We start from the raw sequence: 16463 nt of genomic DNA, 5'->3' as shown, positions 1-16463 counted from the left end.
ACTTTCAATCAGACGCTATTCGTGTACGTGGGTATTTTGACAGCAGTGAGAATGGCCTCAAAAACAGACAAAGCTGGCATTGTGTGGCTGTGTGTAAAGAAGAAGAAGAAGAAGAAGAAAACAATGAGAGAGAAATTTAGCCATGAAAATCTCCTAAAGGAAATATTACTGTCAGAACTCGATGATTACATCACCTTCCGTCGAGTGGACGATGAAACTTTTACAAATCTGTTAAGGCCGTCATAAAAGAGGAAACTTATTAGTCAAATTCGCTTCTTATGTAGCGATGGATGTGTCAAACAAGCTCGTACTCGTGCCAAGCAAGTTTCTCAATATAACCTTACGTTTGATGCAGACGCTCTTCGTGTAAGATATATTTTGTCACTAGTGTGAATGAGCATAAATGCAGGTAAAATATTTCTAACATTTACTCTGGCACTGTGTTTAAACAAAACGAAAACGAGACGCTGATCCAGGAAATGGTTTAAAATGAGAGAGAAATATACACATGAAAACCTTTAACGGAACTGTTACATTTAGGATCTCATGATTACATCAGCTTTCTGCGGGTGGACAGTGAAACGTTTAATGGGTAACCTGTTTAGAGTTACTTCGCCCTCACATTGAAAAATAAGACACATGTGTGCGAAAATTAAATTTTATTCCCTTCTGCCGGCTGCGGTGTCCGAGCGGTTCTAGGCGCTACAGTCTGGAGCCGCGCGACCGCTACGGTTGCAGGTTCGAATCCTGCCTCGGGCATGGGTGTGTGCGATGTCCTTAGGTTAGTTAGGTTTAAGTAGTTCTAAGTTCTAGGGGACTGATGACCTCAGAAGTTCAGTCCCATAGTGCTCAGAGCCATTTGAACCATATTCCCTTCTGCTTGCTCCTCTAATAACAATTCATTAAAATGTCATAATGTGGCGACAAATGGACCACATCGTCTGTGAAAGAAACGGAGAATTTCGATTTCAGTTGTTCCATTGCACGCCTGCTTGTATCTTATGAGTGAAATAGTGGTATTTGTTCATAACCTCTTCCAGCGTAATACGTGGCTGGGAAAAATGTGATACGTCTACCATTTTGGTAACAGTGAGTGCTGTTTTGTTTTTGACCTTTATCGTAGTTTCAATAGTTGTGGGAAATCACGATACAATGAGATAAATAGTATTACAACAATTTCTCATTAAACATATGCTACGGATCATCGACACAGCGTCCGTCATCTTGTCAAACTTTCCTTCAATCAAAATTTCTCTCAAACACGTCAAACACGCGCTTTGGTTGATAACCACGTCAAACAGTACCGTACACAGTCAAATATTTGGCAAGCATAATTAAGTTTGGCAAGCATAATTAAGTTTGACAAAATGTTTGATCGTTTATGGGGGCGTTAACACACACACACCTACATAACAAAAAAACGAATATCAAAATGCATACAGACACCACCATGCCAACAAAACACGACCAAACAACAGACAGCGATAGCTGTTGACACTGTGAACAGTAAACTCACATATCCAATAAACCAATACATTGAGAAAGTGAAGTATTTAGGTGAAATATATCTGCAAACGTTGAAAAACCGACATTCTGGTGTATGCAGGACAACAAGGTATAAAAAATGGTTCTAATGGCTCTGAGCACTATGGGACTTAACATCTGTGGTCATCAGTCCCCTAGAACTTAGAACTACTTAAACCTAACTAACCTAAGGACATCACACACATCCATGCCCGAGGCAGGATTCGAACCTGCGACCGCAGCAGCCGCGCGGTTCCGGACTGTAGCGCCTAGACCACCGCGGCCGGCAACAAGGTATAATTCCAACGCGACTCATACAGGATGTTACAGAAGGAACGGTCAGTATTCATGAATATGCCAGAAAAGATCGTTCTAAGCAAAAAAAGTCTACTTCTCCATCTTTGAGATTGTGATACAAATCTCTTCTAGTGCAAGCTCTTTGCATTCCATATATTGAAAGGTGGTTGCACGGTCCAAACAAAGAAAAATATGTCCGGCACACTTGGGCTACGAAGTACGTACCTTACGAGCATGAGCACTTGTTCATCTTCGCTAATGTGAAACATCTTTACTACACAAAATATGCTAATAGCTCTTAAGACATGCATTTTAGAGTCCATATTTACTAGACTTTCATGCTTCGAATGATCGTTCCCGTCAAATCCCTAAATACTGGCTATTTCTCCTGGGACACCCTGTATATACTGGAAAGCTGCAGTGCATATTATCTCATGACTAAACATTGATCTCTGACTGGGAGAGCTAAAGGCTGGTTGGTTGATTCGGAGGAGGGGACCAAACAGCGAGGTCATCGGTCCCATCGGATTGCGGAAGGATGGGGAAGGAAGTCGACTGTGCCCTTCCAACAAAGGAACTACCCCTGCATTTGCTGAAGCGATTTAGGGAAATCGCGGAAAACATAAACCAAGATGGCCGGACGCGGGTTCGAACCGTCGTCCTCCCGAACGCGAGTGCAGTGGGAAAGCTAAACATGAGTTTGTTGTAACACAGTTGGTTTATAAGCTCTCTGGTTTGCTTACTTCCAAGTAATTCAGTACAAAAAGGGGGAGCAGGAGGGGAAGGATGGTGGTTTACTAGGGAAACTTCCCATCGCACCCCCCTCAGATTTTGTAGTAAGGTTGCCCAGTGCATAGCCCGTCAGAAACTGTACACAAATCGAGCATGAAAACAGAAGGAAGGTCTGCTGAACTGTGAAAAAAGAAGCAAAATAGAAACAGTGAACTGTTCAAGCTCAAGATGCACAATATCGTGATTATGTGGACACGGTGTTGGACTGCCAAGTGGAAGATCCGTGTCCGGATCTCCCTCGTGCCCCACCTTTTTTTCACTAAATTACTAACCGTCCGTCCCGTCACTGACGTGGCTGTTCTTTTCCTGTAGTCCTGTCAATTGTCATACTGTACACTGGTTATAGAATATGAGTCACGTGGTAAGAGTATATTGCCGTCGCAAGTAAATGGAATGAATAGTGAGAGCAGGCGAGATACCGCTTAGACCTGTCTCAGAAATGAAAACAACTAGTAAACGGGTGTGAACTATGTTACAGCAAAGGAATTCAAGAGTTAAAACTTCCAAAACGGAACGCAAAGTCAAAGACCTTAAAAACATATGTTTTGGTAGAACACAGGGAAACGTGTGTGACCGTGAAACTGTTGTGTTCGTATGTTGCAGCTTCTGTGACAAACTACTATGTTTATATCATTTCTTCGGGAGTGATCACATTCATATTCATACGAACACCTAAATCGGGCAAGAAGGCGTATCTCACTCAATCACCAGACGTATAAGTCAAGAAATTTCAATCATATGACACACATACTGTCACCAATGTCGCATATGGCACCCAGACGTGTTTCCCGGTGGAGGATTTGTCTGACTTGTCGCTTCGTCACCAAACGTTTGCGATTCCCATTCGAGAGCCACTTCCTTTCGGCTACTAATAAAAGTAGTTGTGCAGAATCAACTTCATTATAAGACCCATTCTTACATCTCGCTGTTGCAAACGGACGTTAAACCACGACACATAAACCACGAATAAATCGAACCGACACGTCAACGACCGGTAGGACAGTTCATAATTTTGTGAAAAAAATAATGGGACACGAGGGAGATTTGGACACGGATGTGTCGCATTACCCTGGCCACATAACCACGACGCCGTAGCTCTTGTACTCCGCTCAGTGTTGCACGTCTTCAGCTTTGACCGTTCGTTGTTTATATCTTGTTTCTTTTTTTCACAGTTCCGTACACCTTCTTCCTGTTTTCATGCTTCATCTGTGTTCAGTTTTTGCCATCTTACCACTAAATCTGAGAAAGGTACGATGGGGAGTGTCCCTTGTTTGGAATGGGCCGTGGCATAGGGGAGCGGCACGAAGATGCCATGCGTTTGCCGTGCCCCTTCATAGAGGCAACCCGATGGGCAAAGGACACATCTCATCCCAAGAGCACACCACCCTCGTACTCGAGGGCGGGTCGTCATATCATTTCATATAGATCGCATTTCTCAGTTCATTAGATGAAATATCGCTAGTTATGTAGAAAGCTGAACTCACTTGCTGAGGCAGCACATAGGTCATAATAATAATAATTTTTCAACGGTTTTGCCCTCATAGCGATTAATTACTGTATACAACAACTAAAGATGTTTTTATAATCGAATATGTGCAGCTCAAACATCTTAGTTGAAGAACTATGTGGTAAACTTCATTCATACATCACATACTGGATGTTGTCCAGTTTCTTACGACATACGGTGCTTTTGTAAAACAACAAAAAGAAAATTCAATGATAGGGCTTAGATTAGATTATAAGTATGTAAGTATAGATTAAATTATAAGTCCAAACCTAAGAAATTCCGAAGTTAAGAGACAAACTCTCACATACGAATAAATGTGTATATCTGGAAGAAACCTACACTGTCTTCAGCTCACGCCATTTGTCCAGATTTGAAAATTGGACCTTCCATTCATATCTGTTCCTATTCACTGATGAAAATTCCACTAGGCAACGTAACTGTTGGGTAAAGAACGTATCCCGACATATTTTCCCAGTTTTCCTCAAATAATAGTCCACAAAATGTTTGTGTGTAATGACTATAGTTTCAGTCATGTAGATTTGTTGGCCCAACATCAATTCGATCTTGCAACTTTGCGTTTTATCCGACCATACCTCTAGGCACACCCAAACTTCGTGCTTCGATGCATTGTTTCAGCGTTCTGCTTGCTGTAATGACTTCAGTGTTAATTCGACACTAAGTTCTTCCTCTACAGTACTCGACGTTATTAAGGGCATTGCGCGTTTTATACTACTTCAATTTCATTTTAGAGCAATCTTAGAAGTACTATAACACTACTACAGCGTTTGTTATATCATTATGCAGTTTACCTAGTGACGCTAAGATTTTAGCCCTGTCACAAGGAAGCCAAATATAACACATACTGCGCCGTTTGTTATGCTAGCACAACGAGTATTACCAAATATGGTATTAAGATGCAGTAAATGTTACCCTCTGCGAGGATTTAAGTAAAATTGACCGCCAGTTACCTAATGGATTTGGATCATCGAACTTGAATTCACTGCTACAGAAGAAACCAGAAAGCTAAAGGTTGAAATTTGGAAAATGTTTCAAGTAACCAAGTTTACTTAAATGAAATAAAATACGGTCGCCAGCCTAATTAGGCATAGTACTGTGGAACATTACTTCTATATAATCTGTACGGAGTTATGATAAAGGAAAGCTACTATTACTTCTTACCCAAAGAAGCGCAATGAAACTGTACTATAATCAGATAAGTGATACAGTGAATACTAGCCGTCACAAATAGTATGTGCAAGCTCTCACAGGAACAACTGACACTTTATCTCTTCTCAACAGTAATACTTTGTCACATATAAATTATCTCATCATCAAATGTTGTGAAAGACACTACTAAATCAAAAATGGACATGGACATGGTTCTGTTTCAATAGTTGTTTTTCATATAGTACAAATGTAATTAAAAGTCACCGGCAACAGGATTTTTACACTCACTATAAAGCAAACTTATTTCTACTTTTTATGAATAAAAGTAGTTACTGTAACTTTATCTTTTATAGGCAAAGACTTAGGTGTGGCCCTCAAACCGTCTTTCCAATTTTTACTACACAAAGCACACAAAACTCAAAATTTACTTCAACTGCAATTAATAGGTATATTCATTATTGAAGTAGGTTTATTCTTATTAAGCAACACTAAAATGGAGTTTCTCAAACTGACCATTACACTAAAGCAAACTAAAAACATTTTTCTGAGACGATTTGGTAGATGCAAATTTAGGCATTACTTTTTTCACAAATTTCACTCAACTTGCATAGCTTTTAAAACAGTTAATGCCAGTGATTTTTCATACAGGTTCTAGAGTATGACATTAAATGCATTTACACTCTAACTTCAAGACAACGTTCTGTCTTATTGTCATTTATACAACCAGTAATTTTCACTAACAGAATCTAATGCAGTTAATCTTTAAAGCACAAACACTTTGAAATAAAACAAATCAATCACTATGGAGGTTTTCATAAATGCAACACTAACTTCCTCCCTTAATTTCAATGGGAACCACAGTATCTCTAGATATTTTTTTGCATTCAGAATTGTGCAAATAATCAACCATTTATTTTCAATAGATTTTAAAACACAGGCTACTCGGATGTCAGTATTTATGTGGAGTGGATCCTAAGAGATATCATGAAAGGAACCAAATCAAGGATCGGAAACAAATTTCACAGAATTTACCTTATTATTGCAAATTAAACAACACTTAACAGTACTGGTTCATACTTTTACAAAATTCTGACCTCTTGTAACTGCCGAAGTGATTGCGCAAATCGGCGACGAGTACATAACGGCTACTGGTCTCTCCTCTGGATGTAATTGGCTCTGTTACCTTCTTCCTGGCTACGACATTTCCAACATTAGAAATGGTTCAAATGGCTCTGAGCACTATGGGACTTAACATCTGAGGTCATCAGTCCTCTAGACTCAGAACTATTTAAACCTAACTAACCTAAGGACATCAAACACATCCATGCCCGAGGCAGGATTCGAACCTGCGACCGTAGCAGCAGCGCGATTCCGGAATGAAGCACATAGAACCGCACGGCCACAGCGGCCGGCTCCAACATTAGAGTCTTTTCCATTAATAGAGCACCATTTTATAGTCGTTCACACATCTGAGGCTTTTCCATATTACATCCAGGAACTGGAAGCCTCACCCGGCCCATGCACAGCTCACTCTTTTGCTGCTCAGACCAAAACTATCCAGTGGCTAGCTGCCGACTGACTGTGTTCTCTCACTTGGCGCTCACACTGAGCGCTACATACACCTTTTAGTCCGCGCCAACTATATTTTGGCGCGCGCCAACTCACTTCCTTTACAAATGGGAAATATTATTGCTTTTCATTTTATACAGTGCAAGTCCCTAGGTATGAACCAGCTTCTACATAGTTGTAAACAAACATCTTTTAAAAAATCTTAATATTTAAATACATTAACATGTCAACACAAAAGCCACATAATTATAGAACATTTCCCTTCAGGTAATACAAAGAATTTAAATAATAAAGGGAAAACATTTTACACAACTTTCGACTTCATTACAATAGTCAAAGACATTACATAGTAAAAAAATACATACTTGACATTAAACAGAATTAATCAGTGCAAAATATTCACAGAATTAATTATGGTGTTACAGTACAATATCACTCGACTTCAGTCCACATTAGCTTGTGGAAATATTCTGTTCTCTAATCATTACAACAATACACTATTTCGTATACAGTGTGGTGCACATTAAAATTTCTGGTGCCAGGAAACTTTGTGTTGCATCATTTTTGCCGATAAAATGTGCCGTTGCGCTGAGAAGACTTTTTATGTTTCACACAGGATCACTGATAACAAGTTTATGTGTGGTCCCGGCACGAGGTTTAACCAGCAGAGTCGTACTTGTCAAGCACGCGAATTTGTGGACTGCAGCATTTCCACGTCATTATACCACCTCAACAACCATTTCCAGCCCACGCAACAAGAAGGTACGTAAACATATCAAAGTTAATTGTCTGTTGGACCAAAGCAAAAATTTGTCATAGAAATTTTCTAGTATATACTTAAGGTAGTAATGATTGTCATCAAACTGTGCGTTGATTTTCATTCAGTGTTTTGTTGGGATTAAGGTCTCCAATATTCATGAGATGCACTGCAATCATACTTTGTCGCACAATGGTAACACTATCAGTTTATCCTCACAGAAAAAAAGGAAAGGATGATGTGGGTGAATTCAGAGGTCTCATCCGATTTGTAGCATTACTAATATTTTCTGTCACTTTTCTGTGTGTCTGGGGTCATTCAGCTTCCGCAGTTAGCGGAAGAGAAGCTGTCGCTTTCTATTCCGCTGGCTGGTAACTCCGGGTTCTTGCACTGCTTATTATGGTTCAAATGGCTCAAATGGCTCTGAGCACTATGGGACTTAACTACTGTGGTCATCAGTCCCCTAGAACTTAGAACTACTTAAACCAAACTAACCTAAGGACATCACACACATCCGTGCCCGAGGCAGAATTCGAACCTGCGACCGCAGCAGTCGCGCGGTTCCGGACTGCACGCCTAGAACCGCTAGGCTTATTATGATGGACGAATATAAATCGACTTTCCGGTACGTGAAATGTGTGGACAAACTTGGCAAGGATTATGTGGATTGTTGGAAGAGATTTGACGTTTTAGTGTTCTTACCTTCCGTATTACTTTCTTAGAAAAGCCAAAGGTAGTTTGTCACGGAAATAGTTACTATAAGGGTCAGTCAAATGTAAACGAGACAGACGGCAAAAAAGTAAGTAAACTGGTTATTATTTCAAACGTAATTACCATGACTGTTAATACATTTATCCGACTGTGAGACGAGATGGTCGATGTTTTCATGGAAAATTGGGGTTGCCTACGGAACCGTGATCGTACCCAGGCGTGAACCTCTTCGTCCGAAGCAAATCGACGGCAACAAACGTCTTCCTTCAGGGTTTCAAAAGCATGGAAATCTCACGGGGAGAGATAGGGATTCTATGGAAGACGTGTAAGGGCTTCAGAACGAAACAACAACCTGCCAGAAAAATGCCCGCCCTGTTGTTTCGGATACATTTCAGAAGTTGCACTGGGAAGCATTAACACATCCTCCATACAGTCCCGATCTCTCTCAATTTCCATATTTTTGAAACCATGAAGAAATACGTTCGTGACCGCCGATTTGCTTCGGACGAAGAGGTTCACGCATGGGTACGATCACGGTTCCGTTGGCAACCGCAAACAATTTTCCGTCTGGTCTCGCAGTCGTATAAATATATTAACACTTAACGGCGATTACTTTTGAAGTAATAAACAGTTTACTTACTTTTTGCCATCTATCTCGTTTTCATTTGACTCCCTTATACATATCGTAACATGTCTTTTGCTAGTCGCCCATCTGTGCTTGCCATGTTTAATACTGTAGTCGCCTGGGCCAGAATCCAACTTTGCGGGGATGAGTTTTTTCTTCAGCCTGGAGCAGATGAGACGATCTTTTCCTAATCTTCCCAAATGGGCTGCGGCCATAGCCTACATGTTTGGCTTACAGGGGCTGTAATTTCCGCATAACTGCTAGTGTTTCCGGCATCAGTTGCAAACAAAGTTCTTCAAGTTCTGCCAGGAGGCAGCGTCTTAAAGAAGCACTGAGTAAGCAGGAGCAGGGAATGGTTAATAAGAATGTCTACATTTTGCTCCCGTGTGTGACTGGCTGACTGGCCTATATGTTGAAAAGTTTCGCGGTGCGGTTTGGAACTCGCAAAATCGAGCGATCAGCCGGCAGCCCCTCGTGGAGTTTGGTGGCAAGTCGTAGGCACAGTTTGTATTTTCAAGTGGGTATCATTTCCGAAATCTGGAGCTAGTGATCCTTCACGACCAACGAAGCTATTTCTCCGGTACGGAAAGCTTGCAGACCATTCGAAAGTGCGTTCCCGAGCGCGGCGGTCGAGTTGTACTTGGGAATTTCGTGTTTTCATCGGCGAGTGTAGCGAATCAGTGAACCTGAACTTGTTCGATAAAAAGTGTCCTCAGAAGGAAAGGTCATTAGGGACCGAGCACAAGCTCGGAATGATTCAACGATGAGGAAGTAAATCGGAGCCGCGCGGGATTAGCCGAGCGGCGTAAGGCGCTGCAGTCATGGACTGTGCGGCTGGACCCGGTGGAGGTTCGAGTCCTCCCTCGGGCATGGGTGTGTGTGATTGTCCTTAGGATAATTTAGGTTAAGTAGTGTGAGAGCTTAGGGACTGATGACCTTAGCAGTTACATCGCATAAGATTTCAAACACATTCCCTTAATACATCGATATTCGCGAAGGGCAGCAGAACTATTGCTATTGTTTTGATAAAACAGATTTACGAGTAAAGCCCTGCTCACCTGTACACACCCATGTTGACTGTCTGTAACTGTAATGCACGCTGATGCCTGTGTTTCAACCCTACGTCGTCGTACCAGTACCGGCGCCTAACAGCAGGTCATGACACTAACATACCAGCAACGCAAATGCTGCACGTCCACTGTCAGAACACCATTCCTATAACGTTTGGCACCCAGCCGCCTACACTGGCTCACGAAGCGAATGTTTAATTACACTGAGGTTACAAAAGTAACGGGATAGTGATATTCACATATACAGTTGGTGGTAGTATCGTGTACACAAGGAATAAAAGCGCAGTTCATTCGCGGAGCTCAGATGAGTCGTGTAAAACGTGATTGTGGCACAACGACGGGAATTAACACACTTTGAACACAGGATGTTAGTTGGAGCTGGACGCATGGGACATTCTATTTCGAAAATCGTTAGGGAATTCAATATTTCAAGATCCGCAATGTCAAGAGTGTGCTGAGAATACCAAATATCAGGCATTAGCTCTCAACACGGACAAAGTAGTTGCCGACTGCTCTCACTTAACGTCCGAGAGCTACGGAGTTGTCAAAGCTAACAGACAAGCAACACGGTGTGAAATAACCGTAGAAATCAATGTAGGACGTACGACGAACGTATCCGTTTGGACAGTGCGACGAAATTTAGCGTAACGGGCTACAGCACCAGACGACCGACGCGAGTTCCTTTGCTAACAGAACGGCTCTGAGCACTATGGGACTTAACACCTTAGGTCATAAGTCCCCTAGAACTTAGAACTACTTAAACCTAACTAACCTAAGGACATCACACACATCCATGCCCGAGGCAGTGCTAACAGAACGACATCGTCTGCAGCGCCTCTCCTGGCTCGTAGCCATATCGGTTGGACCCTAGACGACTGGAAAACCGTGGCCTGGGTAGATGAGACCTGATTTCAGTTGATAAGAATTGATGGTAGGGTTCGAGTGTGGCACAGACCCCACGAAGCCGTGGACCCAAGTTGTCAATAAGGCACTGTACAAGTTGGTAATGGCTCAATACTGGTGTGGGCTGCCTTTACGTGGAATAGATTGTATCCTCTGGTCCAACTGAAGTTGTTATGTTCGGCTATTTGGAGACCAACTGCAGCCATTCGTGAACTCCGTGTTCCCGAACATCGATGGAATATTTATGGAAGACAATGCGCTATGTCACTGAGCTACAACTGTTCACGACTGGTTTGAAGAACATTCTGTGCAGTTCGAGCAATGGTTTGCCCAATTGGCCACCCAGATCACCTGACATGAGTCCCGTCGAATATTTATGGGACATAATCGAGAGGTCAGTTCGAGCACAAAATCTTGCTCTTGCAACACTTCACAAGTATGGACAAGTATAGAGGCAGCATAGCTCAATATTTCTGCAGAGGACTTGCAGTGACTTGTTGATTCCGTGCCACTTCGAGTTGCTGCACTACCGCAGACAAAAGGAAGTCCGACACGATATTAGAAGGTAGCCCATGACTATTGGAAGTCCGACATGATATTAGAAGGTATCCCATGACTATTGTCTCGTCAGTGGATAACTTCCATATATTATCACGAATAAAAGACATGCGGATTACCTGACGCCATAGCCATATTAGAAGCAGGATTACGAGACATTTTATACTGGTAATTAAGTAGAAGAGAGCTTTGTGTCAAATAAGTGCTGCATTTGTACTGTGTTGACCTAAATCAGACGTGGAAACAAATTTCCTAATTAATTTCATAGAAATCTTTGGACCATTTTAAAAAGAATAAAATTCATTTTCTGCTTTATTTTGTTGTTGGGGTAACTTGTGGGTCCACTACTTCACTCTGTAGAAAAAAGACAGACGTACGGCATTGTTGCCTGGGAGAATCCGAGGGGCTACTGAGCCACCTAACTGGACAGGGGTTTCTTCCTCCCTTTTGTCATTCTGCATGAGAGTTGTGTCTTCAGTGTATCTATTGAGTGTGTGTGACTGTAACATGTGTGTGTACACAGGATGATTTTGCTAAATGAGAACAAACTGCCTGAAACAATCTCTGGGAGGATAAGAACAAATAAGATCATGTGAGCATATGGCTGGAAAAGCGTTACAAGGGAGGTACACCCACTTGCAGGTGAAAATAGAAGATCGTTGTCCATAATTACAGTATTATCTATAGACTTGTCTTTGAGACGATGGCTTTGTGGCCGGTTCGTCACACAGGCCACTGTGGTGCTGGAATTTCTGTCATCGGACCTATCCACAGATGAGGCTACCTTTACGAGAGGCGGTACTGTCAACCTTCGTGACACCCACCAGTGGGTGGCAGCGAAATATCAACACAGGTTGAGCCTCAGTGTGTGGGCGGTGAGTATTGGCGACTGTTTCGTGGGACCAATCATCCATCCACAACACCTAACAGGTGAGGCAGATGTGCACCTCCTGCGAGTGACCCTGGCTCTCTTGCTAGAAGACATGCCTTTGGTGGTACAGAGGGTAAAGTGGCTATTACATGATGGTGCGCTGGCTCACTGACAGGTAAAACACTAGTACTGGCAGAACATTCCCGCTTGGCTGGTGTGCTCTCACTTGTGCTTTCAACCATTGAAACTTTTACTGCCCATGATCTTTTATCTTCACTTTCAAGTAGGTGTACCTCACCTGGAATGCATTTCTGACTATGGTGTCATATGACATTACTCACCACGTATCTACTTATGGATAATGTCCTCCAATTTGTCTCCATTTCACAACATCACCCAGTGTGGTGTGATGTCATGTGTTGTATGACGATGAGAGAAGAATGAGATGAAACCAGGTCCCAGCATATAGCACAGTCCTGACGTATCACAGACCATGATCCGTATCCTCACTTCGTGAGACACTGGGGAGAAGTTTGGAATTTAATCCAGCACATTGGCACAAACACTGACGACTGAGAACTGCTTGCCACCACCTCTCCTGCCCTTGCTGGTCAAATAGTGACGATAAACATTTATTGCACCACCAGGATTCCAACTGTCTACCTCCAGGTCGAACATCACTGCACAGGCGTGCGTTAGTGTCCTTGGCTGTGGAGAAAATTTTTATGCCAGAAACAAAAAGCTAGTGGCACTGTGCCTACCGGTCTTTTCTTAGATACAAAGGGGAATCAGTGCTACACAAGTCACTGCGGCAAAATGGATGAAAAAATGACTGATACGAGGTGTGCAATGCGAAAGGCGAAAAACCATCTCCATCAGAACAATGAACCAATCCATAAAGGTACTTTTTGAACTGAAATATTGAGTCAATTGGAGTATGGGTTGTTGGAACCTCCACCTCATTCCCCAGATGTGGCAACCACTGGACCACCACCTGCTGCAAAATCTACAAAATAGGCTGTGGCAGTAGAAAATGGGTTTTTTGCTGACTTTGAGAGGGATGACCCACCTGCGTAACCAAGGTCACAGTTGTACAGAGGTTTTTAACAAAGAGGTTGCGAGTTTGCATCTAGATGATGTAAGGAACTATTTTGTTGGCAAGGGTCATAGCATAAAGTTCATGATCACCTGATTTTGCACCAAGGTCCTGCCTGCAGTCTGTCATGGAATGAAAGCCCAGGACACTGTCAACATCAGTTCATCAGTTAGATGGAGAGGTAAAGCTCAGCAGCAAGCTCAGTGGCAATAGAGAGTGTGCTATGTGTGCCGCTAGGTGCCTCAGTGGATACTGGATTGCAAATCTGAATGCTGGGAATTTGATTCTCAATGCTAAAATCTTTTCTGTCATTTATAGTCCCTTTCGTCTCTGGTAACCATTAGTTAATGTTAAGAATGCCAAGTTTCTTCTAGAAATAAAAACAGTTTAAGTAGCTAGAAACGTGTACCCCTCTCCTTCTACATTCTAATCCAGTGCCTCCTCATTCAGAATGTTCCATCACACCATGTCTAGTGAAGAATACTTAGTAAATATTGTCATGATCAAACCTACCTCATGTTGAAGACTGCCTTCATCCCACTTTATTTTAAATTTGATAAAAGTTGGAATACTCACTGTGAGCTTAAGTTAAAATGTGTGGTGGTTATCTAGATGTAATAGCTGTATGTGCATAAATGTTATTTAACTTGTAACTGTTACTAAATACAGGATTGTATATTGTATGGTATTTTCACCTTTTTATACAGATATGAATGATGAACCTGGATTTGAGCCCCTTAAAGTACGCCGTTCAAAGAGACAAGCCAAAGGTAAATACCAGCAGATCAATATAATGCATTTCAGTGTAATATAAGATAAAAGTTGCTGTAAATGTATCCCCTTATGTGTCTACTGCAACACAAATAATTTACAAAAATTGAAAAAATTATCGTATAGCATCAGTAGTATGCTACAATAAACTAAAGCCTCTAAAAGTTGAAGCATGAATTATGTAACAAATCAACCAGTCATGTAACACTGATTATTCAAATATAACCTTGCTTACAAAAGTTCTTTGTAAATTGTAACATCCAAAGATAAAAATTTAGTAAGCTAAAATTGCCTATTGCAGAGAAAAACCCTCACCAACAGTGAATGAGTGACTGTCGACTGAGGCTGCTACTTTCTATGTGTAAGTGACCAAATCTGAAGACTTGCATGCAGCACCATTCCAAGTAGAATAGACAATGCCTCCAAGACTATGACATGAAGGACAAAATAACACGGGACTTGACTAAAAACAAATGTACTGTAATTATGCTTGCACCATGATAACTGAAACGTAAATATAATATATTTATTGCCTTAATAAGACTTGAGGGAGTGATGGAAATGTAAATAGAACCATATTCCACAACACTTTTGGGTATCTTACGAAAAGACTTGTAAATCTATCCCTCATGTGGTTGACATACTGCTACATAGCGAAATGCTGACGCTACTTTTGTTAAATACCTGCTGAGCAACATAAAATCATAAACAGTATATTACTAATGGTTTTCCACTACTTTCATCTTATTTTTCTCGGGATCTTCAAAATAGTATGAAATATTATGGATTGTGGACTCTTATTTCTTTCAATTTATGTCCTTTTTTTCTGCTACTATAGGCTTCATGTGTTGGTGAAGTTGGCAGACAGTATTTTGAATCACTGTATGCACAATATAATGTCTCTTACCTCTTTTAGCTGTACTACATACCAAGCTCTGCAAATTTGAGAGAGATCAAGGAAAAAAATTGGCAATGGATGTGATCAAGAAGCAATCACACTATCAGTAGAATAAATATTTCACTTAATAGTGGAGTATTCACTGCTTGGAAATTTTCTGAGAGACTGAAATGTGTACCAGACCTGGACTCAGACTCAGAACTGTGCCTTTAGCAGCCAGTGCTCTTACCGAGTGACCTTACTAGGCCTGGATGGCAGAATTCTGTGTTTGAGTGCTGGTCTGGCACCTTTTTTTTAAAACGTGCCATGAAGTTTCACTCTCACTCATAGTTTGAAGGCATGTACAGATTCCAAAGTTAAAATAAATTAGAAAAGCCACATAGCTATAGAAATCGAGGTTCTCATGAATATGGTTTCTTTGTGTTAAGCACTGTGCCATCTCACTAGCCCTCTTTTTTGTCTGAAAGAAGTCAAATGCATGTTCTGTATGCTAAGAGCGTCTACTATTTATTGGGGACTCAAATCCAAGAGCTTTGAATTATGGCTTCAACACTCCTTCAAATAACCTAGAACCCTGCACTTGTTCACTTTCATTGTTTACTCTGCATCAGAACCATAATTGGTAATCCACTCAGACACAAAAAATAGCATGACACCAATCAAATACGCTGCACCATTTGAATTGCTATTAACTAAGATTCTTTCCATCATTTTACAGAACCTTTTGCTCAAGTTATAGCTGCTGCACCTTACATTACATCACCGCATCATTTTTGTTGAGTCATTTTAATCATTTGCACAGACTTTTTTCCTTACCTGATTGGCAACGTTCTGATTATAATTTCAGAAAAGTAGGTATGTTAACTGATTCTTCTGTCACTTCTTGTAGTACAACTTCATAATTATAAATTGAAAGGTCAATATTGTGTATGCTCTACAGTATCAATTTATTTTTCTAACCATTTCTCAGCTTGCAAGGTCAGCATCAGATTTTAACTGTCTGCCATCACCACAGAAAGTATAATAATCATGAACAACATTGAAAAAGATGTTACACATCAAGAATGGGTATGAGCACAGATAAAATATCTTCTTTGACAGTTTAGTCATAATGCAATAAAAAATGTAAAAGTTAAACTATAAATAAGTAGAAAGGGGACAAACCAGAAAAACATTAATGCTACACTTGGAAAAATTGTATTGATACAACAATTTAAATTAGCAGTTCCTGCAAAGTAAAATTAATACATAACAAGAGATACTACATATAAAACTGGCCACTTAGGCATGCTTCTGCACTACTACTCCCAGTTCCAAGGGCCTCTGTGTAAATAGTTAAATGGCTTA

General features: G+C 41.1%; 1 protein-coding gene across 1 annotated transcript in view; it reads left to right on the top strand.

The window, feature by feature from the left end:
- LOC126469684 (uncharacterized) overlaps positions 1–16463 on the top strand; it is a 477049-nt gene that overhangs the window by 452126 nt on the left and 8460 nt on the right. The window contains exons 9-10 of the mRNA XM_050096837.1: positions 7473–7618; positions 14155–14217. Coding sequence (XP_049952794.1) covers positions 7473–7618; positions 14155–14217 — 209 coding nt within the window. The remainder of the gene's footprint in view (positions 1–7472; positions 7619–14154; positions 14218–16463) is intronic.

This window comes from Schistocerca serialis, chromosome 3 (assembly GCF_023864345.2).
Source record: "Schistocerca serialis cubense isolate TAMUIC-IGC-003099 chromosome 3, iqSchSeri2.2, whole genome shotgun sequence".
NCBI classification, from domain to species: Eukaryota; Metazoa; Arthropoda; class Insecta; order Orthoptera; family Acrididae; genus Schistocerca; species Schistocerca serialis.
This window is presented reverse-complemented; position numbering and strand designations above follow the sequence as displayed.